Below are 26,774 nucleotides of genomic sequence, written 5' to 3'. Positions count from 1 at the left end.
ATGTGGACCCTGGGTGCTCGTGCTGGTGAGTTAAGGATGAGCCGGAGGTAAGGTAAGAAGCGCCGGGCTGAGCCGCCCCGAGGCAAGGCTACTTCGCGGATGGCAGGAAGGGCGCGCCGCCCCGAGGCCAGGCTGCTCCGCGGATGACAGGAAGGGCGCGCCGCCTGTGGAGGCGTCCGATGGGGGCGGCGCTGGAGACCCCGGGAGTCACCAGCATCCCTCAGCCTGGAGCCCGCGCCCTCAGCCACCACCGGAGGGAGAACAGGGTTCCCGGAACTCTACCCGGAGGCTCTGCGCAGGCGCGGCCCCGCCCACCGGCTCACTCTCGTGATTGGGCTGAGACGGGGGCGGGTCTTGTCTCCGCCCCGAAGGCTGCGCAGGCGCGGTCCCCACAAGCAACGCGTTTGTGGGCGGTTAGGTGCGCACGCTCTGTCCCGGCGTGACCTTCCGACCCCGCTGTCCTCACCGCAATGGCGGCTGTGAGGGCCCTGGTGGGCTCGAGGCTCGCTGCGGCATCTGCCTTCGCGTCCCTGTCCCCCGGCGGTCGGACGCCTTCCCAGCGCGCAGCCATTCACCTCTCCGCGCCGCAGCCCGCGGCCAAGGTCGCGCTGGTGAGTGGACGGAGCGGGTGAGGTCAGCTCCCGCCTCCAGAGATCAGCCTTCGCTGTTCCCCGCCCAAGGTCGGCCCCTCTTCCTAGGTCTGCTCCCGCCGCCCCAGGTCGGCCCCTTCACCCGGAGTCAACTCCTGCGGCCCAAGTCGGCCCCTTTTTCCCGGGTCAGCTCCCGCCGCCCAGATCGGCCCCTTTCCCCGGAATCAGCTCCCGCCGCCCAGGTCGGCCCCTTTCCCCCGGGTCAGCTCCCGCTCCTCTCGCAGGTGCTGTCTGGATGCGGAGTCTACGATGGGACCGAGATCCATGAGGCCTCGGCGTAAGTCCTCAGGGGCAGCTGGTCCTCCACCTTCACCCCGGGGGCCTCAAGAAGGCTTGTCTACCAGTGCAACTTACTCTTTTTTGAACAGTTTAGAGAAAGCATGTATCTTATTTTATTTTTATTTTTTATCTTTTGAAACAGCGCCCAGTCTGGAGTGCAGTGGCGCGATCTTGGCTCACTACAGCCTCCGCCTCCTGGGTTCAAGCGATTCTCCTGCCTTAGCCTTCCGAGTAGCTGGGACTACAAGCGTACACCACCACACCCAACTAATCTGTGTATTTTTAGTAGATAACGGAGTTTCACCATGTTGGCCAGGCTGGTCTCAAAGTCCTGACCTCGAGTGATCCTCCCGCTTCAGCTTCCCAAAGTGCTGGGATTACAGGCATGAGGCACCGCACCCGGCCTAGAGAGCTTGTATTTTAAATACCCTATTGGCTAAAAAAAGCAAAAACGACTCGCAAAACCCAGGGAGACACTAAGGAAGCACAGTTTTTAAGTGTCATACTGTCACCTAGAGGTGATCACTCAGCTTTTCACTTGCCTGTTTTCAGGACACACACATTTTGAAAACACTGAGATCATGCTCACCCGTGTTTTGTAGATGTTTCTGACACATGGGAACTAATTCCCATTCATCCAGTTCTCAACGTTAACAGTTGCTTGTTATTTCTGGGTCCTAGACAGGTTACCGTTTATGTAACTGGTCAGCTATTGCTGAGTGGTTGGTGGTCTGATTGCCTATGTTACTGGAAATGACTGCAGGCCGAACTGGTAGGGCAGGAGGCCTCCGCGAGTGCCAGGTGCCTGCAGTTCCCATGTGGTTCAGGGTGAACTGGAGAGGGGAGAGCTGGGTGGTGGCGAAGGGGTGTCAGGCCATGAAGAAGGGCCTGAGGCTGGTGGCTTTGTAGGAGGCCCGACCCGGCTGGTTAGAGTTGGCACTAGGCAGAGTGAGCTGGGGGAAAGGGCCAGGATGTGTTTCATTTTGGCCTTGGTGGGATAGCAGATAGCCTTAGAATAGCTTGAGCCCTCCCAGGCAGAACGACAGGGTCTTGTGTCTGGGGTGTCTGAGTGGATTTCTTATGGGTAGCGGAACCCAAGTGCCAGGGCCAGGTCCTGACCTCTCCCTCTGGCAAGTCACTGATACGGTTTCCTCCTCCACATAAGGGGCAGTGAGGACTTAGTGTGTGGGTGGGCTTAGCGAGCTATCTCCTGTTGGCACCGGGAATTGCGGATGCCAGCGTGAGCCCACGTAATGTCAGCTGTTGTCTCCAGGAGGAGCTTCTGTTGCCCTTGCCCTTGGGGAGATGGAGCTGCCTGGCCTGTAGTGTTGTCCTGGGGTCTGTGTGTCTCTCCCACCATCTGTGATGGGAAAGTTGAGGGAGACTAGAAATTGAACTAAGTAGCGACTGAAAGCCCCCTCATACCCCTCTGTGCATGTGGCCCTCTGAGCACACTGCTGCTTCTCACTCTTGGTGCTCGCAGCAATCAACTGGAGGAGGGCAGCCAGGCCCTGGGTGTAGGCAGAGCACTCAGCAGCCGGGGACCCGCATGCCTTCAGGCTGTGCCCTCAGTGGAGTCACCTGGCCCCCATACCCCAGCTTGCAAAGGGAGCTGTTGGGACCAGCTAATCTCCATAGCCTACTTTTGAGGGTCTGTCATAGTCGTAACCCACCAACCGACAGTGAATTGGAATGGGGCTGTGGGGGACATTTGGCTTGGTATGGAACCAACCGTAACTTTTTGCAGAGCAAGTAAGGTATTAATGTACATTAGGAATTTATTCCTGGCACTTAGCTAAAATCCTGTTTTTAAAAATGTGTTAACACAAATCTGGATGGGGCAGATTTTGAAGACTTGTCTCTGGTTTTCCCCGGTGCAGGATCCTGGTGCACCTGAGCCGTGGAGGGGCCGAAGTCCAGATCTTTGCTCCTGACGTCCCTCAGATGCACGTGATTGACCACACCAAGGGGCAGCCTTCTGAAAGCGAGAGCAGGTGGGGGTGGGATTGGAACTTGCTTCTTGTCCACCTCCCACGGTGCAGCTTTTTTTGCTGGCTTAGCTTAAACCAAGTCGTGGGTGCAAGTGAATGTCTTCTGAGCAGTTGTGCTCAGGCTGTTCTGGAAGTAATGCTGCTGAGGTTCAGTAGTACCTTCCTTCCAGTACTCACAGGAGTGAAAATATCGACCGTATCGCTTCCCACTGAGTAAAGCTGCTCATACCTTTGTCTTGAGCAGAGGTGGTGTTTCTCAGTTTGGCTGCCCACCTTCTTCCCCTGTCTGGCCTCCAGATCTGTTTTGTTGATTCCCAGCAACATGTCTATTACTGCGGTGTGTGTGGTTCTGGCCTGCGTGGCCCGAGATCCACTTCCCTTGCCCGTCCTGCCCGACAGCCCTGGGCAGGCCATTCCCAGGTGCCTTCCAGCTGGCTTCGGACCGTGAGAGGTCGGGGCTGGAGACTGGAGGAAGAAGCCGCCGCTGCCTCCTGGGGCTGTGCTTCTCACCAGTGGGGGGTTTATTTTCCTGCCTTGGACCCTGGCTTCTGTACCTGGACCTGCACCTTCGGCCCCCACACCTGGAGGCTAGCGACTTCCTGTGGTGACTGGCCTTCGTGTTGCCTCACTCTGGTCCTGAGTCCTGGCTTCTTACCTTCCCCACTGAGTCCCACCGTCCTGATGAGTGCACAGAATTCTGTCTGCTTTAGACACTCAGAGAGACTTCATTTCCCGTGGGCCTTGACTGACGGTGCAGGAGATTCAGCGTGATTTGGTGCAGGTTCGGAGGTGCTGATCTGAAGAGTCCAGCATAGACTTAGCGTTGCTAGAACCATGTTGCCTTTCCAGGTAGTGACCAAACATGCCGACCTGGAAGTAAGTCCCTGTGTGGCTGAGAGCCATGTGTGTGGAGCGTGTCGCCTGTGGGCTGTGCCCCTGCCCCACTCCGCAGTCCTCCACCAGCATGCTGAGGCTTTTTGCCCTGTGCTCTTTCCCAGGAATGTTTTGACCGAGTCTGCAAGGATTGCCCGTGGCAAGATCACAGACCTGGCCAAGCTCAGTGCAGCCAACCATGATGCCGCCATCTTTCCAGGAGGCTTTGGAGCGGCTAAAAACCTGTGCGTATTTGTGCTTTGAGGTCTTCCACTTTCCATGTGGAGATGGGAAGGGGGTGCCCCTGCCTGCTGTCCGATGTGGGCAACAGAGTGGTGATGGGAGGGGGTAGTGATGGGAGCAGCCTCTGGGTTTAGGGGTCTGGGCAGGGCACGTGACTGCTCTCTGATTTGGGAGCCGTTCTTAGGGTTGGGTCTTAGGATTTTAGCAAGACGTGCTTTTTTTTCTGCTTCTCTGCTGTCTTGTCTCTGAGCATTCCTGGGACCCAGCAGTGGTCAGAGTGGGTTTGGGGCTACCTCTTATCTAATCACTGTGCTGGTAGATCTCGTCACATTGAAATCAGTCTCTATTTACTCGTTGGAGATCCCACTTTTCCCTCCTTTTATTTTATTTTTTCTTTTTTTTTCTTTTTGTCTGTAGAGATGAGGTCTTGGTCTGTTGCCCAGGCAGGGATGCAATGGCACGATCGTAGCTCACTACAGCCATGATCTGGGCTCAAGCCATCTTCCAGCCTCATCCTCCTGAATAGCTGGGACTATAGGTGCATGCCACCACGCCCATGTGTTTTGTTTTTGTGTTTGTTTTTTTGTAGCCTTACACGTAGCCCAAATTGGTCTGGAACTTCTGGGCTCAAGTCTCCCTCCCGCCTGGGCCTCCCAAAGTGCTGGGATTCCAGGCCTGAGCCACTGTGCCCGGCCCCAGTTCTCTTATGGAACCTTGCAGCGTCAGGAATTGGTTTTCTTCGTGGTGGTTTAGGTGGAGGTCCTGACCAGGAAGAAGGCGGCCGCCTCCGCGTGGCTGCTTGGGTTGGTTCCATGGTAGCTGGATCGTGAACTGTGGAGGCGTGGCCGGCTCCCACATGGTGGCGTCCTTGAGTTCCAGATCCTCTTTCCATTCTCTGTCTCCTCTCTCTCATCGCACATTTGTGGAGATTCTCTTGGCACCACCCCCATGGCCCTGCCTGCGAGGTGGAGGTGGTGCCGGGCTGACCCTCCAGGGACAGCTCTGTCACCTGCAGGAGCACTGGCCACAGTGCGTCTGAGCGTGCAGGTGGCTTCTGTGCCACGGTGTGGGTGGCAGCCCCAGCAGGGCCGTCCCCGGTTGGCGGCTCCTGTTTCGAGGGCAGGCTGGAGCCTGACTGGCCGCTCGCCCCGCCCTGAGCAGCCTGCATCCAGAGTCGAGGGGCAGGCAGTCTCCATCTGAAGAATGCGCCCTTCCTATCCCGAAACCTCGGAGGTCTCCTTCCTCAGATGCCAGCCGTTTTCTCTGCGCCCTTGGCCGTGCCCTCACCCCTCTCCCACCGGAAGCCCCGCCCCAGCCTGTCAACCCCTTCTCCTGAAAGCCAGCAAGCCTCGTTGGTGCTGCCTCACGCAGTCCCACGTCAGGCTCCATGTTTTGTCCAGTTGTCCCCACGTCGCCGCCATCTCCACGAGGCTCTGACTGCTGACACCGTGTGTGGCAGGGCCCGGGGGCAACTGGAGGGTGTGCTGGTGGCTGTGTGCCCTGGCGTGGCTCCTCCACGTTTTGCCAGCCCGGAGGCACCGGCGTGAGGCGCGCGGAGGAGTGAAGTGCGCGGAGTAGTGAGGTGCGCGGAGTAGTGAGGTGCGCGGACTGAGGTGCCGGTGCGCGGACTGAGGTGCGCGGACTGAGGTGCGCGGACTGAGGTGCGCGGACTGAGGTGCGCGGACTGAGGTGCGCGGACTGAGGTGCGCGGACTGAGGTGGGGGTGCGCGGAGTGGGGTGCGCGGAGTGAGGGGCGCGGAGTGAGGTGGGGGTGCGCGGAGTGAGGTGCGCGGAGTAAGGTGCGGGTGCGCGGAGTGAGGTGCGCGGAGGAGTGAGGTGCGCGGAGGAGTGAGGTGCGCGGAGTGGTGAGGTGCGCGGAGTGAGGTGCGCGGAGTGAGGTGCGCGGAGTGAGGTGGCGGTGCGCGGAGAAGTGAGATGCGCGGCCTGAGGTGGAGGTGCGCGGAGAAGTGAGATGCGCGGAGAAGTGAGATGCGCGGAGAAGTGAGATGCGCGGAGAAGTGAGATGCGCGAAGAAGTGAGATGCGCGCAGTGAGGAGGCGCGCGGCGGCGTGAGGCGCGCGGCGGTTCTCGGGGGTCAGTGGGTCTTGCTTTTGGCTTTCAAGGTGTTGATGGACCCTGGGACCGATGTGCCCGTGGGTCTGAGCCCACATCTCCTGGGCGAAGCTCCCATTTTCACTGACCTGCCCAGCGCGTTCTGGGAGAGCCTGCCCTGCGTGTTCACAGTGCAGTGCGCTCTGACGAGCTGCAGCCGTGGCCGCTCCCCACCCTCTGAGACAGTCACCCGTGGGGACGGTGAACACCCGCTGCCTCCAGAAGATTCCCAGTACTCTGCCAGCAAAGCCGTGTGGAAAATGCTGGGGCGGAGGACTGGGGTGCGTGAGCGGTGGCGTAGAGCCCGGGGGTGGCGTTCGTGGGAAGGTGTGTCCACTTGTAGATTTGGTGGCATTGCCAAACACACGCCCCATGGGCAGTGTGGAGAGACCTTCCCCGCCCCGCGTGCCCTCCACAGCTCCTGCTCCTTGGCCTAGGTGTGGATGCTGGTGTCTTGGGTAAACCTGCGTTTGTTTCATGGTCACTGGAGCGAGAGTGCTTGTTATGCCTGGGGGCGGATTGCGTTTCTTTTTCCAGAAGCTCTGGAGTTTCTTGCGGCCCCTTTGTTTTGAGGAAAAACTCACACACCGTGTTTCTCCTCCTCCCACCACAACAGCCGTCTACACAGAAGGCTCCTGTGAGCGGCTTTGAAGGGTCTTCCCCAGGCACCACGCAGGGATCGCTGCTGCCTTCTAATTCAGTTCTGACAGTATGGACCCGGGGCAGCGTCCGACCCCACGGGTTGAGGGCTCCGTCCCCAAGACTGCCCTCCGACACACACTGGTGACCAGCCTTGAGCTTCTGGAACTGACCGATTAACTTCACTGAAGTTGGGGTTCCCACAACCCCGTTTGCTGGAGTGGCTTACAGTGCTCAGGGAAACATGACGTCAGCATTCTCCCCCAGGGAGTGGGGACCCTCTCAGGAGAAAGGCGGGGAACATTACAGTCCTGCTTTGGGGCAGGTGAAAAGCAGGCAGGAGGTCAGAGGCTGCCCGAGGCCCAACACAGCCAACATCATAACAGAAAGCTGACAAGCGCCATGGGAGTCAGGAGCCGGATACCGGTGTCTGAGTCTCAGCACCGCAGCCTGGGTTCCGCCAGCTGCTCCAGAAGGTTCCAGGGCGTGAGCCCTCTCGGCCTGGTGGCCTCCTGCTCCACCCTTCCTGATCCTCCTGCTTTCTGTGCTGCTTTCTGTTTAAAAAACAGGAAAAGGTGTTCACATCAAACGCGCGTATGTGCAGCCATGCCCATGTCTTGCTGCAGCTGACTGAGGGTCTGGAGCTGTGCCTAGGAAGCCCCCCAGGAGTAGACCCTGGTTGTGAGGCTGTCTGAGGAGGCCTTTTCTCTCCCGGTAGGAGCACGTTTGCCGTGGACGGAAAAGATTGCAAAGTTAATAAAGAAGTGGAGCGTGTCCTGAAGGAGTTCCACCAGGCCGGGAAGCCCATCGGGTATGTACCGCCGCTCAGGCCTCGGGCAGTGAGGGAGGAGGGTGCATGGGCCTGTGGCCTCCATACCCAGCCAGGAACTGCCACTGATCCTGAAAACTCACAGCTGGTTTTCTTGTTTTAGCTGAGGGGATTTCACGCGATGTCACTGGTGACTTAACAGGAAGGAAAGGGTACGCTCCACTTCCCTAGCGGACACTTGGAATTCTCTCAGCTCCCAGAGGCATCCGTAGGCAGTCTCTCAGGACCCCTAGCCTTTACCAGACCCCTTCTCCCAAGCTCCTTAGCCACAGTATCCCCAACCCCGCTGACTTCTGGTCAGTCACTACAGCACGTGCACCATCCCTGATGCCGTCCACTCCCAGCAGCCTCCCTCCTGGGGAACCACAGCCGACCATGCCCCTTTGCCCCTGCTCAGACAAAGCCTGGATCCTGAGGCTGGCAGCACGAGGTGGGTGCCCACTCCATCAGTGCCTTGGCTTCCGTGGCGGGTCACGGCCCTGAAGGGATTGTGTGCTCTTCGCCGTGTGCAGCCGGGAAGTCACCCTCAGATGAGTGACGGTGACCCAGCAAGGCCGGGTTCCGCCGTGGCAGGTGTGATGCTTCCACGAGCCTCCCCGCACCGGCTCCTTGGTGGTCCCGGAACCCGGTGCTGCGCTGTCCGGGTCTCAGCTGCATCTGGTGCTGGCATCTGTCCCCAGTTGGAGAAATCCCTGGAGCAGGGCGAGAGCCGCAATTGTGTTGATGAACATCTGTGAGGCACGTGCAATGGCCGCTCACTACCGGGTTCTGTTAACCAAACAAGGATAAGGCTCTACCAGAATCCTCTGTCTGAGCAGGGCTGGGGAAAAAAACCCTCCCCACCCACAGTCACTCACTTAAGGACCCGCCTGGTCACCGTCCCGGGTGACATGGCGGAGCCACAGGAAGAGGTGCAGGCTCAGAGCTCCCGAAGGAGGTCCCTGCTACAGGCGCACACAGCCCAGGTGAAGATACCGCCGACAGTCCCCACCTTGGGATCCCGTCCTTGTCAGAGAAACGTTCCTGGGATGAGCGCCCAGAGGGAGGAGCCCATGGCCCTTTCTTTTGTGGCTGGTTCAAAATCTCGGTGAAACAAGATAGCCCTCCAGCAGGTGAACATGCCTCCCCTGAAAACAGTGTGGGGTGCAAGCCCATCTCCTCCCCCGTCCAGCCATGAGGCTCCCCTAGAAACAGCACAGGGCGCAAGCCCGTCTCCTCCCCGGTCCGGCCACGGGGCTCCCCTGAAAACGGCGTGGGGTGCAAGCCCATCTCCTCCCCGGTCCGGCCATGAGGCTCCCCTAGAAACAGCACAGGGCGCAAGCCCGTCTCCTCCCCAGTCCGGCCATGAGGCTCCCCCGGAAACAGCACGGGGTGCAAGCCCGTCTGCTCCCCGGTCCAGCCACGGGGCTCCCCTGAAAACGGCGTGGGGTGCAAGCCCATCTCCTCCCCGGTCCGGCCATGAGGCTCCCCTAGAAACAGCACGGGGCACAAGCCCATCTCCTCCCCGGTCCAGCCACGAGGCTCCCCTGGAAACGGCCTGGGGCGCAAGCCCGTCTGCTCCCTGGTCTGGCCATGGGGCTCCCGTGCACGGTGACCCACAGGCTTTTTCTCTTGCCTGAGGAAACCTAAATCCTTTCCCGCTGCAGCGTTCCCTTCTTAAGCGGAGAGGGGCGTGGCAGTGGTTCTGTGGCTGGGTACACAGTTTCCATGTCAGCCTGCCTTGAGGTCCCTCCTGCAGCCGGCCCCACCCACCCCTCAGCCTGGTGCCAGAGGCCTGCGTGGCCGGCCAGGGGCTGTTAGGCGGCCCGGCTACTTAGTGCTGGGACCCTTTCCTTGAATGCAGTAGTCGAGGTGGGTGCTCGGCTGTGCCAGGAGATGCTGTGGTATCTGTAGCTGGCACTTGATGGCCAGGCGGCTGCACACAGCATCAGGAGCCCCTGAGACCCTGCTTCCCAGACTTCCTGTCTGCTCGGAGGGCGGCAGGGGGCCTTCGTCTCATAGGCAGCCGGAAGTTGCTTCAGCTTTAGGACATGCAGTTTTGAGGGGTGGGTTTGTTTTGAGAGAGTCTCTCTGTTGCCCAGGCTGGAGTGATCTCGGCTCACTGCAGCGCCCCCCCCCCGCCCAGGGTCAAGCCATTCTCCTGCCTCAGCCTCCCAAGTAGCTGGGATTGCAGGCACCTGCCATCAGGCCTAATTTTTGTAATTTTAATAGAGATGAGTTTTCGCCATGTTATGCTGGTCTCGAACTCCCGACCTCAGGTGATCTGCCTGCCTCAGCTGCCCAGAGTGCTGGGATTAAAGGCATGAGCCACTGTGCCTGGCTGTGACATGTGTTGTTAACAGTGTTTTGTTGTAGCAGTTTCCACCTGGGCCTGTTGGGAGTGGGTAGGACTATAGACGGCGGGAGGAGGGATGAAGGAAGACAGGCCAAGGTGTGGGGTGTTGGGGGCAGGATGGGGCCTGACAGCTGTGGGCCACACCACAGGTTGCCAGGGAATGGGGCTGCTGTTTGATGAGGCCGTGCCCTTTCCACTGTTGCCCCTGGGTGGCCGTGAGGTGTGGACAACACAGGTCGCTGAAGGCGCTGCTGTGAGCACAGTGCCTAGCACACAGAGGGGCCTCTGTTGGCTGGGCAGGAAGGGGTTCCTGGTGAAGCAGAAGCAGGACCCAGGGGTGGGCATGGCGGGACCCTCAGCTTCAGGGCCCGGGTGGAGCTGTTGTGGCCTGCGTGTCAGGGTCGGGCATGCGCCACCAGCCTGCACTTGCTGAGACTTGCGCTGCAGGTCGGAGGCTGGTGAGGCTGCTCCTGGCCCGCTGTGCCTCCACTGTGAAGGGGGTCTGGTGTGGCTGGTCAGTGCAGCTGTGATACCTGTTCCTGGGGTCACAGAGCATCCCACAACTCAGGGCTGGGGCAGCCACACGCCTGTACCTGCTCTGTGAGTGGACTTCGGCAGCCTGGGATTCCCGCCAGTCTGGGGTGTCCTGGGGCTTGGGGCTCATCCGTGACTGTTGGGGGCTCCCCTCGGGGTTCCGTGGCCTGGTGCCTGAGTGCCTGCAGGGAGTGCTGGGTGGGGAGTGGGGCTGAGGACACCTCACTCAGCCTTGAGTCACCTGGTGCGGCCTCCACCACATCCCATGGGCCACAGCCTCCGGGCAGCCCAGGCTCACAGCGGGCAGGGACAGCAGGGCCCCCATGGCAGGGCAGCCTGGGGTCATGGCGAGGGTCATTTCTGTTCTGCAGGCCGTGCAGCCTGGGGTCCCGCACCCGTCTGACCCGTGTTCTTCTCGCCTTTCAGCTTGTGCTGCATCGCGCCTGTCCTCGCAGCCAAGGTGCTCAGAGGAGTCGAGGTCACCGTGGGCCATGAGCAGGAGGAAGGTGGCAAGTGGCCTTACGCTGGGACCGCGGAAGCCATCAAGGCCTTAGGTGCCAAGCACTTCGTGAAGGAAGTGGCCATATCCTTCCTGGTAGCCAGGCCCGGCCTGCAGTTGCGCTTGTCCCTGAGCCGTGCATAAGGACGCCCCGCCTCTGGGCGGCCTCTTCACTGGGAGCTGCACCTGCTGCTCTCCCTGTGGGGCCTGCCCTGGTGGGCACCGTGGCCATACGTCTGCGGGTGTCAAGCAGATGGCTGTGACGGCCCAGCTGGTGCGTGGTTGGCAGGTGGTCCAGGTCCCTAGCCTGACTGTTGAGTCTGCTCAGCAACCCCCAGACAGCCACACTCGGGGCCTGCCTCGGGGGAGGGGGCAGCACCCTGCAGGGGAAGCTGTGGGACCTCAGGATGCTCCAGCCCAGGGGAGGGTGAGGAAAGAGTGTGTGCGAAGTGTGGAGGGAGAGCGGCCAGGTGTGCAGGAGGGAGGGGCTTCCTGAGATAATGGGGGAGAGCATCTGGGCATGCAGGAGGCAGGCGCTTCCTGGCTTTATTTGGGTGGAAGTTCTCAGGCCAGTTTGAATAGCCAGGTGATTCTAGCCAGCCTCACAGCCCCCGGCCTCTCCTGTTGAGGTGTGTACCCTGGATTCTGAGACGATGGACCGAGAGCACCAGTGGGGCTGTTCCCAGGGAGATTTGGAGGAAGGCTCCTGGGAGGCGCTGCCTGGATCTGGAATAATGTCCATGTGGGCCCAGTTGAGAGAACAGAACAGTCCGGGGTGCCGGAAGGTGCTAGAATGAGTACAGCATGGACCCGGTCCCCTGCAGCTGTTGTTCTGGAGGGTGCAGTTCCTCTCAGTGGGGCAGCTTTTTACTCACAGGCAGCTTCCGACGTCAGGCCCGTCTCCCACTGCGGCTTTCCTGCTGGGCAGGAGCACGGGGCAAGGCTGGCCCGACGTCGCTGACTGCTTGCAGGAAGGTGGGGGCACATGTCTTGGTTGGTGTGGAGGCCTGGCCACTGGTGCGTGGCGTTGGGGAGGCTCAGGTCTGGCCGGCCGGCTCTGGTTGTGCGCCTGCTGCCCTGTTGCCTGTTTCCCCGCAGCATGAGGACCGGCTCCCTCACTGCCAGTTCTTCCTCTGAAAAGTGAAGGCGCTGCTACTGCCTCCGGTGGTGGTTGTGAGGACCCAGGCATGTGTGCGCCCCCATGGCGGGGCAGCTCGTGGCCATGTGTGGGTGTTGGGCCTGTGTGATGCTGGCATGAAAGGTGCCCTGAGGGCAATGCCCCGTTCCCTGGAATTTCCCCGCTGCTTCCTTCCTCTAGAATGCATGTCAGTTGGGAACAGGTACCTTCGTATGTTGTTCAGCAGCATCAATCATACAGAAAGCGGGGTCCTGCCAGCACAGACTGCACCAGGAGCAAGTTCTCCTGTTCCAAGTTACCTGAGAACAAAGTTAGGACGTGCGGTGAGGGTGGGGCAGGGGCCGGGGCTGCACACCTGAAAGTCCCTCGGGTCCCTGCACGGTGGCTTTTCCATAACTCTGCACACGAAGCTCACGTGGACCAGAAAAACAAGGTGGTCACGACCCCAGCCTTCATGTGCCAGGCGGCACTCCACCACATCCACGACGGGATCGGGGCCATGGTGCAGAAGGTGCTGGAACTCACTGGAAAGTGACGCGCATGGACGGGGTCCCAGCTCGGTGCCAGGACTTGGCCTCACGCTCTGGCTGAGGTGCTGTCAGCTGCTTTCCGTCCAGCTGGGGGTCTGGCAGGCCCTTTTTTTTTTTTTTTTTTTTTTTTTGCTGAACCCTGCAGGCGTTCTCTGTAGGGAAGGTGGCTGCAGGGCCTGGGCGGGTGTTTCTTCCTGGGCTTGGCTGGGCTGCTCTCACATACAGAGGCCGAGGGGCCAATTCGTTCTCTGCCACAGGGACTTGCCTCACTGTGTCCCAAAAACAAATCGCAACCAGCTTTTCCAGAAACAGAAAATTCTGCTGTCCGAGGTTTTATACTTCAGGTTAGTTTTTGGAAGGAAGAACATTTTTAGGTTTGCAAGCCTCCTGATGAGGAAACCAGAAATACCACATTTATGGACCGTGAAATGTTGGTTCTCTACTCTGAAGGGACTTTTGAGTTAATGGGCGTAAGGGGGTTTCTAAAGCAGGCAATCCCTGTAGCCACAGAGAATAAATGCCTTCCCAAAGTGGCAACTTCCCAGAGCCACGTTTCAGGCCTGCTGAGACTGCTGGGTGAGGAATGGCAGTGAGGTTTCTTCAATTAGTCTCAGTTCTCTTAATTTTCAGGAAGAAAGGGAAATTGCAGCACCTCAGCCTCCGAGATTGACCTCTGGGGAGTGATGGTAGCGTTGGTGCCAGGCCGTGGGTTCAGGTGTGGCAGAAGCTTGCAGACGCATCCGAAGGGAAATAAAGTGTGTTGGCGTTTGACTGTGCTGTGTTCATCTGTGTATGCAGGATGGTTTGGGGGAGAAAGCACTTGGGATGGGAGTCAGGTGTCTGCACACTTCACTCAGTGTCACATATCTGTTGCCTTTTGGATCTGTCTCTGCCTGAGCAGCCAGGGCCAGGCCAGCCTGAGAGGCCCCACGCTGGGTGAGTGGCAGGAACTGCCCAGCGTTGGGGTGGGGTGTGGGAAACGCCCGTTCTGGCTGCTGGCACGGCTGTTCTGTGTGGTCTGGTTTGCACCTCCCTGTGTGTTGGCTGCTGGGCCTGGAACAGGGCCCCTGGTCCCGCAAGACTCGAACTCTCAATTGCACTGTACCCACCACACCCCCTTGGCCTCCCCACCCACCACGTGGAATCAGCAGATTCATTCCACCACCTTGAGAGGGCACGGGGGACCCATGGGTAAGGCAGGAAGGCCCCGGTGCACCCCACATCAGGTCTTGGCCTGATGCTTCTCGTTCTTCCTCCGTGGGAGCTGGGTTCACCAGTGGCCTTCCTCCCACCGAGGCCAGGCCTCAGGAAGGCCTCACAGGTGTCCACGCCCACAGCACTTGCCTTGGGGCCAGGATTACCCTGGCCAGGGCAGCAGAGGAGCCTCCCACGTCCCGGGTAAGGTGAGGCTCCTCCCCTTTCTCATAGGCTGGTGTGGACACATTTTGTGTGGTGGGGGTACCCATATACCACACATGTATATTCACGTGTGCGTGACTGCGTGAAACGTGCACCATATACCACACGTGTATTCACGTGTGCGTGAGTGCATGAAACGTGCACAATTACAAGCATGCACTTTGGGGTTTCCACCAAGAAAACGTGCAAAACCATCCCTTGGGCTTGGAATGGCGGCACTGTCCCCAGAACCTCCCAGCCCCGTGCAGGCCCCGGCTGCACACCTGTGTACTCGCCTTCGCGCGCGCGTGCTTTCTCTCTCTCTCTCTCTGAGGTGATCCAGTGTGGCACCCCACACTCAGGTGCTTCTGCTGGGCCAGGCCTGTCCTCACCTGCGTCCGCCCTTAGCCCAGGCGGCCCTGGGAGTCCTCAGTGTCCCCACTTGCAGATGAGGCTTTGCTCCACCCAGGGCCCCGCAGCTTGTAGGGCTTGACTGGAACTCAGCTCTGAGCAGTGTAGCACCAGAACCCGAGCCCTAGAAATAGATCTTGGTACGTTGGGAAGCCCACAGAGGGGCCGTGACAGAACCGGAGAGCTTGGTCCCAGGTTCACTGGAGGAGAGCTCGGTCCTGGGTTCACTGGACAGTGACTCCGTGGCTGCTGCGTGCCAGGCACCTTCAGGTACCAAGGGCATTGTCATGAGCATGCCCTCGTCCTGGAGCTCAGGTGGAGTGGAGGCAGCCAGTACGTGGCCCGGTGAGCTGTGGAGTCCCCCAGCAGTGGTGGGGGTGTGGACATGCTGGGAAGGAGGATGGCAGTGCCAAGCATGCATAAAGTGATCAAGGAAGGGGACAAGAGGCCCAGTGGGAACAGGAGCTAACCAGGGGTTCAAGGTCAGGCCGTGGGGAGGGAGGGGTGCTGGTGACATGCATGGTTCCAGGGACCAGGCCCTCCTGCCATCCCAGAGGCCTCTCCCACGGCCTGTGCGCCCTGGAACATGGTTGTGACTTCAGATGCTGCCACCAGGGGGCGTGGCAGAACTGTCTTTGGGGCTGACCCCGGGAGGGCGGCCCCCCACCAAGCTGCTTCCTGTTGGCGCCATCAGAGTCTGGGCTATCCTCTCCTGAAGCCCCCCCTGGTCTCCACATACCCCGCCCCTTTGCTCTGTCCCTCTGGTTTCTTTCCAGGGTACCTCGTTACCTCCTGTCCAGGTTCACCAGAGCTCAAGCTGTGGACATGTCCCATTCCCCAATAATCTTGTCTTCATTCTCTGTTTCTCCACCACTCTCAGTTCCCCCACCACTCCCAGCTCCTCCACACTCAGCCCTCAGCTCCCCCACCACTCCCAGCTCCTCCACACTCAGCCCTCAGCTCCCCCACCACTCCCAGCTGCTCCACACTCAGTCCCCAGCTCCCCCACCACTCCCAGCTCCTCCACACTCAGTCCCCAGCTCCCCCACCACTCCCAGCTGCTCCACACTCAGTCCCCAGCTCCCCCACCACTCCCAGCTGCTCCACACTCAGTCCCCAGCTCCCCCACCACTCCCAGCTGCTCCACACTCAGTCCCCAGCTCCCCCACCACTCCCAGCTGCTCCACACTCAGCCCCCAGCTCCCCCACCACTCCCAGCTGTTCCACACTCAGTCCCCAGCTCCCCCACCACTCCCAGCTGCTCCACACTCAGTCCCCAGCTCCCCCACCACTCCCAGCTGCTCCACACTCAGTCCCCAGCTCCCCCACCACTCCCAGCTCCTCCACACTCAGCCCTCAGCTCCCCCACCACTCCCAGCTGCTCCACACTCAGTCCCCAGCTCCCCCACCACTCCCAGCTGCTCCACACTCAGTCCCCAGCTCCCCCACCACTCCCAGCTCCTCCACACTCAGTCCCCAGCTCCCCCACCACTCCCAGCTCCTCCACACTCAGTCCCCAGCTCCCCCACCACTCCCAGTTTTTCGACACTCAAACCCCAACTCCCCCACCACTCCCAGCTGCTTCTCCATTCCCACCTGTTCTTCCTTCCTGGTCTTCTCCCCAGACCTGGTCTGACTGTCCCTCCCAGTCCCTCATCTACCTGGGGATGGTTGTCTTCCACCCTGATCTCCAGGCTCTCTTGGATGTTGCTCCTTCCCTTTCCTCCCCCCGAGCTCCTCACTGTCCCAGACCCCTGCCCAAGGAGGCCTCGAACTCCAGCCCTTCTCTGTGCACTACACTTGGAGTGGAGCACCGCCCACTCAGCATGTCCAGACCAGGCCCCCCACACACGCTTCTTCCTGTCTCTGTCTTGGGGGCCATTGTGTGCCCAGCTCCCCACGGGAAACTGGTCCCAGCCGCCTATGTCTCCCTGCCCCTCCCTCTACCCAGCTATGGGTTTTGCCTCCAAATATTGTCCAAGCCACCCCCTTCCTCTCCTGTGCCTAGACCAGGTTCATGCCTCCTCCCCATGTCTGGTCCTGACACCCTCCATCCCTCCCTCCTGGGACGACCAGCCCCCCTCTTTGTATTACTGGCTCCCCTTGTCTCTCAGCTCTCAGCGTCACTCTGCAGAGAGGACTTCCCCGCATGCCCTGGCTGAGGAGGGGCCCCTGGGCCACTCATCTCGCAGATCTCGAGGTCTGTGAGTACACACGTAGCACAGTTTTACCATCTATCTCCCCACTGCACTGGGAGCGTCAGGAGAGAGGATGGGGGCCTCATGGGTGCCCCTCCATCTTCCCTGGCTAGGCCTGGGCCCTGAGGGTGGTGGGCTCTTGGCATGAGCTGGCCGGCGCGTGCTGTGAGGCTCAAGGCTCATGGACCTGACATGCCACCTTGGCGCCCGCCCGCCCCCAGGCCCCTTCCACCTACTGCTGGCCAGCGTCTTCCTCTAGGGCTCCCTTAACATCACCTTTTCTGGTTTTTTTTTTTTTTTTTTTTTTTTTTTTTTGAGACGGAGTCTCGCTCTGTCGCCCGGGCTGGAGTGCAGTGGCCGGATCTCAGCTCACTGCAAGCTCCGCCTCCTGGGTTTACGCCATTCTCCTGCCTCAGCCTCCCGAATAGCTGGGACTACAGGCGCCCGCCACCTCGCCCGGCTAGTTTTTTGTATTTTTTTTTAGTAGAGACGGGGTTTCACCGTGTTAGCCAGGATGGTCTCGATCTCCTGACCTCGTGATCCGCCCGCCTCGGCCTCCTAGAGTGCTGGGATTACAGGCTTGAGCCACCGCGCCCGGCCATGTTTTGTTTTAAATAGACTTTATTTTCTAGCACAGTCTTAGGTTCATGGCAAAATGAAGCGGAAGGTACAGAGAGTCCCACACACTCCCTGCCCCCGCGCATGCATAGCCTCCCTCACCATCACCCCTGCCCCACCCTGGCAGAGCACACATTAATTATAGGCAACCAACCCACGCGAACGCGTCATCACCCCGAGTCTGCGGCATCCGTTAGGATTCACTGTCGGTGTTAGCCATTCTGTAGATTCGGACAAATATAGGACATGGATCCGCCATTTACAGAGAATGCAAAATGGTTTCATTGCCCTGAAAACCCTCAGCTCTGCCCATTCCTCCCCCACCCTCCACCCCCATAACCACTGATGGTTTTTACTGTCCCCACAGTTTTGCCTTTTCCACAATGTCACGTGGTTGGACTCATGCACTATGTGGCCTTTTCTGATTGTCTCCTTTCGCCTGGTAATAGGCATTTAAATTTCCTCTATGTGTCTTCATGGCTTGACAGCTTCTTTCTTTTTAGTGCTGAATCATATCCCATTGTCTGACTGTACCACAGTTTATCCATTTACCCTCTCAAGAGCATCTTAGGTTTGTCCCAGTTTGGGGCATTTATTAATAAAGTTGCTATAAACACCTGTGTGGAGGTTTTTGTGTGGACATACATTATCAGCTCCTTTGTGATTGCTGGATCATATGGTGAAAGTTTTACAAGAAGCTGCCAAACTGTCTTCCCAAGTGGCTGCACCATTTTGCATTCCCACCAGCAATGAATGGGCGTTCCTGTTGCTCCACGTCCTCACCAGCATTTGGTGGTGTTTGTGTTTTGGATTTTGGCCAGCTGATAGGTGTGTAGTGATATATTGTTTTAATTTGCTATTTCCTAGTAACATATGATGCTGAGCCCCTTTTCATGGCTTATTTACTATCTGCATATCTTCTTTGGTGAGGTATTGGCTCAGAATTTTTGCCCATTTTTAAATTGGTTGTTCATTTTCTTTTTGCTGAGTTGTAAGAGTTCTTTGTAAATTTTGGATCGTAATCCTTTAATGATATCTCGTTTCTAGTTATTTTCTCCAGGTTTGGGGCTTGTCTTCTTATTCTCTTGACAGTGCCTTCACAGAGCAGTTTTTAATTTTAATGAAATCAAGTTTATCACTGGTTTCTTCTTGGATTGTTATTTTTCTCCCCTTATGAAAGAGAGAGAGAGAGAGAGAGAGGGAGGGAGGGAGGGAGAAAAGAAAAGAAACGAAACGGGGTCTCACTGTGTTGCCCAGGCTGATCCCAAACTCCTGAGCTCAACTGATCCTCCTGCCTCAGTCTTCCAAAGTGCTGGGATTCCAGGTGGGAGCCACTGGGTTCAGTCTTGTGTTTTTAAAACTCATCACCAAACCCTCGGTCATCTAGAATTTCTCCTGTGTTATCTTCTAGGAGTTTGATAGTTTTGCATTTCACATTTAGGTCTGTGATCATTCTGAGTGAATTGTTGTAGGGGTGGAACGCATGTGTTGGGATTCATTTTTGGAATGTGAACGCCCCATTGTTTGGCTCCATTTGGTGGAGACTGTGCCCCATTGCATTGCTTTTGCTGCTTTGTCACAGACCAGTTCACTCTCCATGCAGGTTTGTTTCTGGGCTCTCTCTCCGCTTTCATTGGTCTGTTTTGCCAGCACCTGTCATGAGTAATGTAGCTTTATAGTAAGTCCGGAGCCTGCCAAGTCATCAGAGTTGGAATCTGCCCCTATCAGATGTCCAAACCGTGTCCCCAGGTCCCCAGGAGGGCCTGGCTGGAGTCCCTATAGCCCTGAGCGCCAGGAGAGCAGGGTCTGCCCACTCTGGGAGGTCTGTCCTCGCGAGGCTGGACACCCAGCCCTGGTTGTCCTGGTCCACCTGGTATGACCCTGCCCTGTTCCTGCTTCTCCCAAGCACCCGTGACCCTGGGAAGCCCATCACAAACACCTCCCTGGACCCATGCTGTAGAGTGCACCACTCCGTTCCCACCACAGCCTCAGGCAGCACTGGCACCCACAGCAGGGGCCACCCTCACAATCTCACATCGCAGGAGCCCAGGTGTGATGCTAGCCAGGCTCCCCAGAGGAGGCTTTGCCGGCCCAGGCAGCTGCATCTCTCCAGGACCCCACTGCTCCCCGGGTCCAGCCCAGGCCCTGATTCAGCAGCGACTCCATAAAGAAGTAAAATGAGAATATGCACGAGGCCCACACTTAGGGGACTCCTGTCCCATGGTGTCCAGCATGGCTCACAGGTGAGGACAGCAAAACCACCAAGAAATGACCCGAGAGGCCAACAGCAGCTCCCTGGGAAGACCACACTCTCCAGGAGGACATAGCAACTCTGAAATACACAACTTAGGTAGAAATCTAACAAGGTATGTACAAGATCTATGAGGAAAATTATAAAACTTTAATAAGTCAAAGAAGTAAAATGGAAAGATACTCCACACCCCTTATTATGCATACCCCCTTTTATCCCTGATAAGCTTCTTTGCTCTGAAGTCTGCTCTGAAATTAATATAGCTATTCCAGCTTTCTTGTGATTAATGTGGTATGGTATTTCTTCCTCTGTTCATTTACTTTTAATCTACATGTGTCTTTTTATTTATTTATTTAGAGACAGAGTCTTGCTCTGCCACCCATCTCTACAGTGATGAGATCTTGGCTCACTGCAGCCTTCACCTCCTGAGTTCAAGCAATTCTCCTGCCTCAGCCTCCTGAGTAGCTGGTACTACAGGCACACGCCACCACACTCTGCTAATTTTTGTATTTTTGGTAGAGATGGGGTTTTGCCATGTTGGCCAGGCTGGTCTCGAACTCCTGACCTCAAGTGATCTGCCCACCTCTGCCTCCCGAAGTGCTGGGGTTACAGGCGTGAGCCACTGTGCCCAACCACTGTTTTTATTTTTAAAGTGGGTTTTGTGTAGATAACATATAGTTAGGTCTTATTTTTTGATCCATTCTGACAATCTCTATCTTTTAATTGGTGCATTTATACCACTGACATTCAAAGTCACTATTGATATAGTTGGATTAATATCTACCGTATTTGTTCCTATTTTCTATTTTTTGTTTTTTTTTTTATTTTTTCTGCCTTTTGTGGTTTTAATTGACCATTTTATGATTTTGTTTTCTATTCTTTCTTAGACATACTTTTTCACGTTTTCAGTGGTGACCCTAAATTTTGTGATACACATTTCCAACTATTTCAAGCCCACTTTCAAATAACACTGAACTGCTTGCTAATGGGTAGCACAAGTATCTTTTTGTTTTGTTGTTTTTTGAGACAGGGTCTTGCTCAGTCGCCCAGGCTGGAGTGCAGTGGTGTGATCTTGGCTCACTGCAAGCTCCGCCTCCCAGGTTCAAGCCATTCTCCTGCTTCAGCCTCCCGAGTAGCTGGGACTACAGGCGCCTGCCACCTCGCCCGGCTAATTTTTGTATTTTTAGTAGAGATGGGGTTTCACCCTGTTAGCCAGGATGGTCTCAATCTTCTGACCTTGTGATCCGCCCGCCTCAGCCTCTCAAAGTGCTACAGGCACGAGCCACCGCGCCAGCCCAAATGTATTCTTATTCTATAGCTTAGGTGTTCCTCCCCTCCCCGCCCCAACCCTCTGCTGGCTTCTTTCAAGATTGTTTCTTCAACTTTCTGCAGTTGGAATACCAAATGCCTAGGTGTGGATTGGGCATGATATCACTTTTAACCTGCTCTAAAACACAAGGAGGACTTGATGCCGGAACAGGCACCCAGCAGGGCAGACGGTTCCAGGACTCACCCTGGCTGCTGCGAGCGTTTCCCTGCAGGAATGCGGTGTGGCTGCGGAAATCCTTCCAGGCTGCTGCTGGGTCTGGAAGTGCCCCCCACCCCTGTGTCTGTGTTGTTTCCCTGGGGCCTCCAGCCATGGTGAGAAAGGCGTGGGTGGGGGCTGAGGGAGGGGCTGGCTGTCTTCGGACTGTGCTGCCGTGTAGATGGGTGCCTGGCAGCCTCCTTGGGCACAGCCGTGGAGGAGACGGTGCCGTGGAGGAGACGGTGCCGTCTCCGTCAGCCTCAGTCACCCCGACGCTGAGGCCCAGAGGCTGCCCTAGAGGGGAGGAGCTGGAACCTAGGAAGTCGGTCAGGTGTGCACCACGGGGTCATTGGCCGGCACCAACCACCAAGTGGCTTCAGGGGCGGGGGCAGCCTGGGTAGACCAGGCCAGGAGACCAGCCCAAACCAAACGGCTGACTCACAGGATTGTGAGCAAATACAGTGGTGGTTGTTTCAAGCCACTAACAAAATGTCTCCATTTCACTCAGCGTCATGTCCTTGGGGACCGTCCATGTTGTAGCATGTGTCAGAATTCCCTTCTTGTGGCTGAAAAATATTCCACTGTGTGTGGGGGCCACGTTTTGTGTGTTCCTTCCTCTGGCGATGGACACCGGGGCTGGTTCCATGTTGTAGCCGGTATGAATAATGCTGCCGTGAACGTGGGTGCCAGGTGTCTCTCCGAGACTCACTTTCGGTTCTTCTGGGTACCCGCCTGGAAGTGGAATTGCCGCGTCATGCGGTCGTTCTGACTTGAGGAACTGCCTTCCTGTCCTCCCGCAGCTGCACCATCTTCCATCCCAGCAGCGCTACACAAGGGTTCCAGTTTCCCCACATCCTTGCCAACACTTTTTCTTGTGGCTGCATCATAATGGATGTGAGGTGGTTGTGGGGATTTCTTGCTGGGCCTTCCCAGGGAGCTGCTGTTGGCCTCTTGGGTCATTTCTTGGTGGTTTTGCTGTCCTCACCCACGAGCCATGCTGGACACCACATGACAGGAGTCCCCTAAGTGTGGGCCCTGTGCATATTCTCATTTTACTACTTCATGGAGCAGCTGCTGAATGCAGGGCCTGGGCTGGACCCGGGGAGCAGTGGGGTCCTGGAGAGATGGGGCTGCCTGGGCCAGCACAGCCGCCTCTGGGGAGCCTGGCTAGCGTCACACCCAGGCTCCTGCGGTGTGAGATTGTGAGGGCGGCCCCTGCTGTGGGTGCCAGTGCTGCCTGAGGCTGTGGTGGGAACGGGGCGGTGCCCTCTGCAGTGTGGGTTGTCCAGGGAGGTGATTGTGACGGGCTGCCCAGGGTCACGGGTGCTTGGGAGAAGCAGGAACAGAGCAGGGTCATCCCGGGTGGACCCAGACGACCAGGACTAGGTGCCTGGCCTTGAAAGGACAGACATCCCAGAGCGGGCAGACCCTGCTCTCCCGGAGCTCAGAGCTACCAGGACTCCAGCCAGTCCCTGCCCCGCCCCTCCTGGGGACCTGATCTCAGGGCCCTGAGGGCGTGGTTTGACGTCTGACAGGGCAGATTCCATCTCTGATGACGACTTGGCAGGCCTCCAGCGAGAGGAGTGCAGCAGCTGGTGCTGCGGGAGGGGCAAGGGGAAGGCGGGGCAGGGCCTTCTTCCCACGGCCACCGAGTTGCCTGGAGGGCCTCATGAGGAAGGAGTTTCACTGCCCAGACAAGCAGTGTTGACCAGCCAGGCCCAGTACCTGATTCCAGCTCAGCAGCTGCCTCTCCTGCGGTGGGACCTCAGACAAATCACGTGCCCACTGTGACTCCTGCTCATGGGGCTTGCGAGGACTTGAACTGCGTGTGTGCGCAGGTGTGCACATAGGCATGTGTGATGTGTGTGTCCGTGCACGTGTGTGTGCAGCTGTGCAGCGCACCTGTGGGCAGGCAGGTGTGTGTGCACACGTGTGCACATAGGCATGTGTGATGTGTGTGTCTGTGCACGTGTGTGCAGCGCACCTGTGGGCAGGCAGGTGTGTTTGTGCACAGGCATGTGAGATGTGTGTCCGTGCACATGTGTGTGCAGCTGTGCAGCGCACCTGTGGGCAGGCAGGTGTGTTTGTGCACAGGCATGTGAGATGTGCACAGGCATGTGAGATGTGTGTCCGTGCACGTGTGTGCAGCTGTGCAGCGCACCTGTGGGCAGGCAGGTGTGTGTGCACAGGCATGTGAGATGTGCACAGGCATGTGAGATGTGTGTCCGTGCACATGTGTGTGCAGCTGTGCAGCGCACCTGTGGGCAGGCAGGTGTGTATGCACGTGTGTGCACATAGGCATGTGTGATGTGTATGTCCGTGCACATGTGTGCAGCGCACCTGTGGGCAGGCAGGTGTGTTTGTACATATGTGCACATAGGCATGTATGATGTGTGTATCCGTGCATGCGTGTGTGCAGGTGCACAGCGCACCTGTGGGCAGGCAGGTGTGTGTGCACACGTGTGCACATAGGCATGTGTGATGTGTGTTTCTATGCACATGTGTAAGCCACTGGGACCAGGTCCGGTAGGTCCCAGCCTGCAGGTGTGGCATGACTAGTAACTATTTTTATTGCCTTGCAGTGTGAGTTACCTTCTTAGAAACCACCGCAGCCACAAGAAAAACAAACAGCAGCCAGTCATTTAGAGACACAGGCTGGGTGCTGAGTGCAGCAGAGCCTTTCGGTGGCAAATGCAGAGCCTGTGGCTGGCAGGAGCTGGGAGGGCATCGTCTCTAAGCCTGGAGCTGGCCGGGCGCTCCCGCTCCTGTGGTGGTGGTAGTCCAGGGCCACCAGGCACTCTGGCTGTCCCGGTTCCCGCCTCGGCCTGGTGGGCAGAGGGGAGGATTGGCAGTTTGCTCCTGCCATGTGGCATCTGGCTTGTGGGGGGCCCACACTGCCGGTCCTCAGGCTGTGGCTGGGACACACACACTGAATTTTCCTGAGGACCAAGTGCGGTCACACACAGGACCGCGCTGTAAACTTGTGCAGCTCCAAGTGAGTGCACAGGGCTGGCGGGCCCTCGATTCGTCAGCAGTCGGGGCTCAGTGCTGGCCCAGAGCCAGGGCGGCTCGTGGGTGTCTGGGAGGTTTTGGGTTGCTCAGAGGAGCCCCCGGGTCAGGCTTGGTGCCCCAACCCCTTCTGGAATTCTTTGGTCCATCCCAGAGCTCAACTCACGTTCTTCTCCCATCTTTTAGGCTTTCTGGAACCTTCCAGGGCCCTGTTACTCCCACCACTTCTTCTGAGGGCGTGCCCACCACGTGCTGACTCTGTACCCGTTTTACCTCATTTAGCCGTCGCTGCAGACGTGCATCGTAGCTGTATCGGCAACTCAGCGCTGCTGTGGCAAATCACCACACACCCAAACCAGCAGAGAGTCCCCCTCCCTGGCTCTGGTGCCAGAAGCCCAAGATCAAGGTGTGGGCAGGGCTGGCCCCCCGAGGCCGTGAGAGGGGTCTGTCCCAGGCCGCTCCTGGCCTTGTGGCCTGAGGTCTTCGGTGCTCCCTGGCTGGTGGAAGTGCTGCCGCGGCCTCGGCCCCATGTCGTGTGGCCTGCTCTCGCTCTGTGTGTCTGGGTGGGTCAGGGCCCACCCGGCTGACCTCGCTTTAACCTCATTACCTCTGTGCAGACCCTGCCTCCAAATAAGGTCACGTTCACAGGTCCTGGGGTCAAATAAGGTCACACTCACAGATACTGGGGTCAACTAAGGTCATACTCACAGGTCCGGGGGTCAGGACCTCGACACATGGCTGTGGGGAACACAGTTCAGCCCAGGAGGGAAACTGAGGCACAGAATGGGGTGCACTTCCTGAGGCCCCATGGCTCACAAGGAGACAAGGAGGGGCTGCAGGCTGGGGTCCCAGATGCCCTCTCACACAGCAGCCACCATCCTAGCCAGTCCCAGCCCCTCCTGGGTCCCCCCGTCTTTACTCAGGGTGGCCCCATGTGCCCGGCCTGTCCTCAGGTCACCCTGACTCTAGCGTGGGATACCCCACCTCAGAGGGCACCTCCTCGGGGTTGGGTTACGGTTTTTTAAGTCTCGTGGAACGCCCCCCGACGGCGTGGGCCCAGCTGTTGAGGAGGTGGGCCGTGGTCTTGGCTGACGGTGCAACACCCACACACCTGACCCACTTAGGACCTCTGATCTGGAATGGCTGCTGACTCAGTTTCCCTACATGGAAACCACCCCTCATGCCAGCCTTTTCTGTCCCCTGCTGCAGCCTCCCTGGTGGGTCTCGTGCACCCTGGGTGGCCTGGGTTCTTGGCCCCAAGGGAAAAGGGGGCTCCTGCTAGGGGCAGAGAGGGAGGGACAGGGCAGGGCCTGGAGACAGATTTCAGGATTGTCTTCGGATGGCACGGCCTGGTCCTCAGCTTCTGATCATTTTCTTCATTTTCACGACTCCCTGCACTTCCTGGTTTTGGGTGAGGCCAAATAGCAGAAGTATTAAAATATTCCTCCTCGAGCGTCTCGTGGTGTTTCTGATCTGGGCCGAAACAGGAAGCTCTGTGAGATGTGTCACCGGAAGTCTCTGGGAGCCTGGGCTGCGATCCTGCCCAGCCCACCCTAGTGGAGAACGCATCCCGGGGACCGTGCTGGGTTTTGGGAAAACACTGGGTCACCCCCTCCCATTGAAAGACAACCTTGGGGAGCTGGGCTCCGTCTGCGTGACTTTGCTGGGGCCGCGTCGCACACACCACGGCCAGGCACTCCACAGCAGGTGCAGGTTCTCTCCAGTCCCCGGTCGAGGTTCAGCGTGGCGGTTACGAGGCCGCTTCTCAGCAGGCAGGCGGCGCCACCTCCCCGTGTCCTTGCGTGGCCATCCCTCCTGCGTGTCCGTGTCCTCCTCGTTTAAGGACACCGGCAGCTCGGGTCAGAGCCTACCCTGGTGACCTTGTTTCACCTTCGTCACCTCTATAAAGACAGGCAGATCCTGAAGTTGGGACTTCACCCTGTGAATTTGGGGGACGCAGTGCAGCCCATAACCTTATCGTGTGTGTGTGTGTGTGTGTGTGAGAGAATCTGTCTGAGGGCTGACGGCAAAGCCATTAGCTGTGTTGTGTAGACAGCGCCGTGGGCAGAACAGAGCTTGTTCTCGGGCAGAAGGACAGCGAGGAAGCTGAGCAAGGATGACGTCCAGAGGCCTTTCGGGCCCTCACATGGTCCAGGATGCCCCCCAGGAAGGCTCTTGCTGTCCCCAAGCCCGGAGATTTTCAGGGGTATATATGAATGGTCACTGTTTTTCTTTTCCTTTTTTTTTTGAGACCGAGTCTCACTCTGTTGCCCAGGCTGGAGTGCAGTGGCCGATCCCAGCTCATTGGAACCTCCACCTCCTGGGTTTATGTGATTCTTCTGCCTCAGCCTCCAAGTAGATGGGACTACAGGTGCCCACCACCCTGCCCGGTGAATTCTTTCATTTTTTTTGTTTGGTTTTGGTAGAGATGGAATTTCACGATGTTGGCCAGGCTGGTCTCTAACTCCTGACCTCGGCCTCCCAGAGTGCTGGGATCACAGGCATGAGCCACCACACCAGCCTGTATTTCCTTGTTTTAATTGGTAGAATCTACAGGGAACACAAGGTTTACCACTTCAGCCACTTTAAAGAGCTCACTTGGTGTCCCCAAGAGCCCCGAGGTGCCACCACCGCCAGCGAACAGGCCTGGCCCCCGCCCCCCCAGCCCAGGCCTGTCTGTCTCTAAGGCCCGCTGTGGCCGCACATGGACTC

General features: G+C 58.0%; 1 protein-coding gene and 1 long non-coding RNA gene across 14 annotated transcripts; one reads left to right on the top strand and one right to left on the bottom strand.

Annotated features, from left to right (window-relative positions):
• Positions 1-391: 391 nt before the first annotated feature.
• On the top strand, positions 392-25,514 carry GATD3 (glutamine amidotransferase class 1 domain containing 3). Of its 13 annotated transcripts, none has more exons than XR_003727743.2 (8): positions 456-611; positions 875-927; positions 2,810-2,923; positions 3,919-4,038; positions 7,506-7,598; positions 10,912-11,068; positions 12,529-12,714; positions 24,249-25,514. XR_003727743.2 is itself a non-coding variant. In XM_015132717.3 (8 exons), the coding sequence occupies exons 1-8, from the start codon at positions 471-473 to the stop codon at positions 24,294-24,296; spliced, it is 831 nt and encodes a 276-aa protein (XP_014988203.1). In that variant the 5' UTR covers positions 456-470; the 3' UTR covers positions 24,297-25,514.
• On the bottom strand, positions 17,263-21,331 carry LOC144339606 (uncharacterized). The gene is made up of 2 exons (XR_013414849.1): positions 21,042-21,331; positions 17,263-19,609 (listed from the first exon to the last, which is right to left on the bottom strand). It is a non-coding gene; the product is annotated as an uncharacterized LOC144339606 (long non-coding RNA).
• Positions 25,515-26,774: the final 1,260 nt, after the last annotated feature.

The sequence above is a fragment of the Macaca mulatta genome, chromosome 3 (assembly GCF_049350105.2).
Source record: "Macaca mulatta isolate MMU2019108-1 chromosome 3, T2T-MMU8v2.0, whole genome shotgun sequence".
In the NCBI taxonomy this organism is placed as follows: domain Eukaryota; kingdom Metazoa; phylum Chordata; class Mammalia; order Primates; family Cercopithecidae; genus Macaca; species Macaca mulatta.
The sequence above is the reverse complement of the archived record's forward strand: the minus strand, read 5'-3'. Positions and strand labels throughout refer to the sequence as shown.

Excerpts from the sequence above, each read along its gene's own strand:
- GATD3 (XM_077995123.1), top strand. The coding sequence starts at position 471 with ATGGCGGCTGTGAGGGCCCTGGTGGGCTCGAGGCTCGCTGCGGCATCT. Across the intron at positions 2,924-3,918 it reads CCTTCTGAAAGCGAGAGCAG|GAATGTTTTGACCGAGTCTG; the intron begins GTGGGGGTGGGA and ends GCTCTTTCCCAG. Across the intron at positions 7,599-10,911 it reads CAGGCCGGGAAGCCCATCGG|CTTGTGCTGCATCGCGCCTG; the intron begins GTATGTACCGCC and ends CTCGCCTTTCAG.